This window comes from Salvia hispanica, chromosome 1, assembly GCF_023119035.1.
Source record: "Salvia hispanica cultivar TCC Black 2014 chromosome 1, UniMelb_Shisp_WGS_1.0, whole genome shotgun sequence".
NCBI classification, from domain to species: domain Eukaryota; kingdom Viridiplantae; phylum Streptophyta; class Magnoliopsida; order Lamiales; family Lamiaceae; genus Salvia; species Salvia hispanica.
The window spans coordinates 11259064-11263807 of NC_062965.1; the positions used below are offsets into that span (position 1 = coordinate 11259064).

Here is a 4744-nt window from a genome sequence, read left to right on the forward strand (position 1 = left end):
ATTTTATTTTTTTATGAACTTTAAAATTATTTAAAAATATTACAAACTTTATACTATTAAGTATATGTGTTATAATTATAGTCTCTCTTGAAACTCATAGAGCTACGAGCCATAGAATTTATGGCCGAAAACGAGGAGGATATTCGCGATATGTTTATCACAGCCCTCAATATGATGGAATAAAATAATTAATATACATGCATGGTCAGAATTCATCGAACCACTTATTCTAAAATAAATTATTTTATTTGTAATTACGTTAGTCATAACTTACATAAGTAAATAATACTTAATACAAATTCAATCAGGAAGCCCAACAAATCAATATATCTCTATATAAATCTTTGGTCATTTTCATAGACCTAATCATCTTTTGTCATTTACATAAGATCTAATAATCTTTTCTCAATTTTCAGTACAATAAGTCGAACTCCAACATCATTAACCTACAATTTCTCGAAACATATTTATCATTCTTTGGGAAAGAAGAAAATGCCTTGTAACTTAATTATAGGAGTTAACATCACTACGAATTAATTGCACCTACCTAAATTTATTATGATATATTATATTAATCTATTGGATTTTACTATATTAGCCTGACTATGTACATTACTGATCGAATTTCGCAATCAAGTGTTGCTAAATAAATAATTAAAATTGTGCATGGCCAAATAAAATAAGCTTGGAAAATGATGAGAAGCTTCATGCATAAAGTTCATTTCAACGGACCTAGTAAATTCATTAAATCGAGTTAGGTGTTGGTCGCACGTGCATATATAATAACAATATCCATCTATGCATTAAGTTACGGAATACAAACTCCATACTGCCCTTGGTATTCTTTCATTTTCATTACTTACAATTTATAAATCACAAACCACTCACACATAACTTTTTTAAAATTTTCTTTTTTTTATCTCATTTCTTATTCAAAAATAACACCTACTATCCACATCCTTTTTTTCTTTTAACTATTGAAATATATCTCACTAATTTATTTCTTTATTTTAAAAATACAATTAAATTACTTTTTTAATAAACTGAAGATTACGTAACTAAAATTCTTACTCCCTCTATCCATAATAGAAACTCTTTTCATTTTCGTCCACCCCATAAAAAATAGCACACTTCTATTTTCGATAAATCATTTCTCTCAAATGAGGTTGCCCCGTTCTGCACTAACATTACTAGTTCAATTATTTTTCTTTTTATTACTCTTTTACTTTACTAATAGTGCATTTCAAAAAATTTATATATATATTTTTTGGAATAGATGAAGTATATAGTGAAAAATTCTAAAAAAATAATATATTAATTATATTAATTTATTACTAATAATTATATTCCACTAAATTGAAGTATATTAATTAAATATTAGAATATATATATTCTGAAGAATATTGAAGGGATAGATTTTGGTTAGATTCTATTAGAAAATACGGTCACGATCTCCCACTGACTCATGTGCTATAATATTGTCTTACATAAGAAAAATACAATTTTCTACTAGTATTTTGACTTTGAATACTCTCAACATTCCAATATTTTCTTGTGGCGGATTCAACAAAAATCTTTAAAATAATAATGCAAATATATGATGCCAGAATCAAGAATCGTGCTCACCTGTTAAATTCAATTAAAATGGTACTAATAAACATAACTTTACAATTAATTATTTTAAAAGGGGGGAATGAACTTAATTTATACTAACTTATAAGTGGAGTAATATTTATATTGTAATGTTTGTACAACAAGCGTCGTCAACCCCCGTCGGTCCCTCCCACCCCTCCACCCCCAACCCTGTCCCCCCACACACGCACACCGCGTATTTCAGTCCGTGTTTGGAATTATATTATATTGTATGGAATAAAATATAAGTCCACATTAAATTAACATAATTATTTTACTAACTAATTAAGATCGTAACACAGAATTAAAGATTTCAATGTTTAACCAATAAATGCTGAAATAAAAGCTCACGATACACCAAACCGGCCACCACAACCCTATGAACACGCTCAATTTAAATAATTTTTTATTTATTTATTGAATCACCAAAACAATACCATGAAATTTGGTCAAATCCCGGTCAAATTGCATCTTTAATGACCATTTATTTCATAATTTTAATACTTTTCTCAATTTTGTCTCATAGTTTATGATTCTCGAGAAATTATGTATGCTTTGGCAAACGAAAATTTACGCAAAAAAAATGTTCAGCTACTCAAGTAAGGTCGTTTAATACACTTAATCAATCATGTCTTTAGTTTTTACATATGTTATGTTACATTGATAAATTAAAAAAAAAAACATAGCATGATAAAATATTTTGCATGATATATTTGGCCAATTTTAAATTTATTAGATTAATTAAAATTTAATCAAACTTTAAGCGTCAAAATTTACCATTTTTAACCGGTGTCCAAATTAATGAAATAGAAAATAATATTAAATATTTTAGAATTGGGTATTAAATTGTACATCTGCATTTATTGTGAAAATGAATGACGCTTTAAAACATAGAAAGTCGGTCGCGTCGACCCTCTACGTTTGTCCGAAAACAAATTCCTCGAAATTAACTCGTTTCACATTATTCAACCTCAAAATTCAAAGCACACGACCAAAAACCCGCACGTGCGCTGTCTCCACCTATTGATTGAAATATATATATATACACACACACAATTCCCCAATATTTCCACAACCACACACAATTTCAATTTTCAATCAATCAAGATGGGTTGGTCCGAAGCCGAAATCATCTGCGCAAATCATCCAGACGAAATTCCACAGCCAGGAATCTGCCCCTCTTGTCTGAGAGAGAGGCTTTCTAGAATCATCGGTCAAATTTCCACCAATTACGACGGCTTTATTCCGTCTTCGGCTTCTCCGGCTTATTGCTACGCCTCTTCCTCCGCCGGATCTTCGCCGGGGAGGGGGCGCAGCCAGCGGCGGCACATGAGGGTGGCGTCGGATGTGATGGATTCGGTTTACGTGGCGTTTGGAGGCGGCGGGGCCGGATTGAAGAAGAGTAGGTCGATGGTGAGTTATGCGGCGGCGAGAGACGGCGGCGTGAGCGTTAATGTTAATGTTAATGTTAATAAGAAGAAAAAGAAGAAAGGAGGGTTTTGGAATAAGCTGATGATGCGTTCAAGTGGAAAGAAATCTCTATTGTGGTGATTGATTTATTTTTATTTTCTTTTTTTTTTAATTGATGAATGGATTGGATGGAGCCGTTGAGCTCAATTTGTAGCATATATATAGTTTCCGTTCAATAATATTTTGCTAGGGTTTTTTGAGCTTTCTGTGGAAATGAAATCAAGAGTATAATGGAGTATATTGGTCTGTTTATTAGATGGAAAATAGTAACGATAAAAGTTGGGTAAAATTCTGTTTCTGTTGCGATTTTGTTTAATAAATAAATGAGATATGAATACGAAAAATAGAACAAATTAAAATATATTTTTATATCAAAATTAAGGTTAGGGTAGAGGATTAGATTATTTTATGCGACGGATTTATTAGATCTATCTTGTATACATATAGGTAAATTATGGAATCAACTTTTTCTAAGTATGGAATAGTCGACGCTGATGTGAATTTATTTTATTAATATTGTAGTGGAATATTATGAATTTGATACGTTAAGTTACCATGTTGTTAATTTTTTGGATCTTTAATATCAATGATAGATGTCAATCTTACAAAATCTCAAAAATTTTAAAAATATTTAAATTGTATACTTACTTTGGTCACTATATGTGATCGATTTCTTTTCGGCGATCGTTTTGGAAAAATAATAATGTATAGTTAAAATAGAGGTAAAGTAAGATAAAGTAAAGTTGATAGAAAGTAAAGTAAAAGAGAGAATAATGTAGAAAATAAGTAGTATATTTATTACTTCCTTCGTCTTATAAAAATAGGTCATTTAGAATTAACACGAGTTTTAATGCGTAATTGAAAAAGTATAAGAAAGAGAAAAAAATATTTGAAATTGTGTAGTGGATAGTGAGATCATAAATGATTAAGTAAAAGTGAAGAAGAAAAAGTTATTATAAATGGATATGGACTATTTCTATGGGATGGACGAAAAAAAAATGATCTATTTCTATGGGACAGAGGGAGTATCATTTCTCGATAACAAATTATATATCATATGGAGTACTCTATATTACTCTCTCCGTCGCATAATAGATGACATACTTGGAAAATGATAAGTAAAAGATTTCAGAAGATGTTATTTTGTGTATTAGGAAGGTGATCAATTGCTAACTACTACCTCCGTCTCCCAAAATTTGCTACACTTTGACCCGACACGGGTTTTAAGAAATGTAATGGAAAGTGAGTTGAAAAAGTTGGTGGGATGTGGGTCCTACTTTTAAAGTATTAGTTTTATAATAAAATGTGAGTAGGAATGAGTTAGTGGAATATGGGGCCCACTACCAAAAATGGTAAAAGTGAAGTGTATCAAATTTTCAGGGACGGACCGAAATGGTAATATGTATCAAATTTTCGGGACGGACCGAAATGGTAATATGTATCAAATTTTCAGGGACAGAGGTAGTAATTAGCAATCCAAAATTGAGACCAATTTTTAACCATTAGATTAGAAGATCTTGTGGTTGATATAATGTCAAGTGTTATATATTTTAAATTTAAATATTATTAATTAAATTAAAAGGGTATTAATGTCAAATCCCATATGTAGTAATTATAACTAACTACTTTCTCTCTCCTTAAA

General features: G+C 30.2%; 1 protein-coding gene across 1 annotated transcript; it reads left to right on the forward strand.

Moving 5' to 3' along the window:
• Positions 1 to 2739: 2739 nt before the first annotated feature.
• LOC125187024 lies at positions 2740 to 3183 on the forward strand. Its single transcript, XM_048083534.1, has one exon. It carries the CDS (start codon positions 2740 to 2742, stop codon positions 3181 to 3183), a length of 444 nt encoding a protein of 147 aa, XP_047939491.1.
• The last annotated feature ends 1561 nt before the right edge of the window (positions 3184 to 4744 follow it).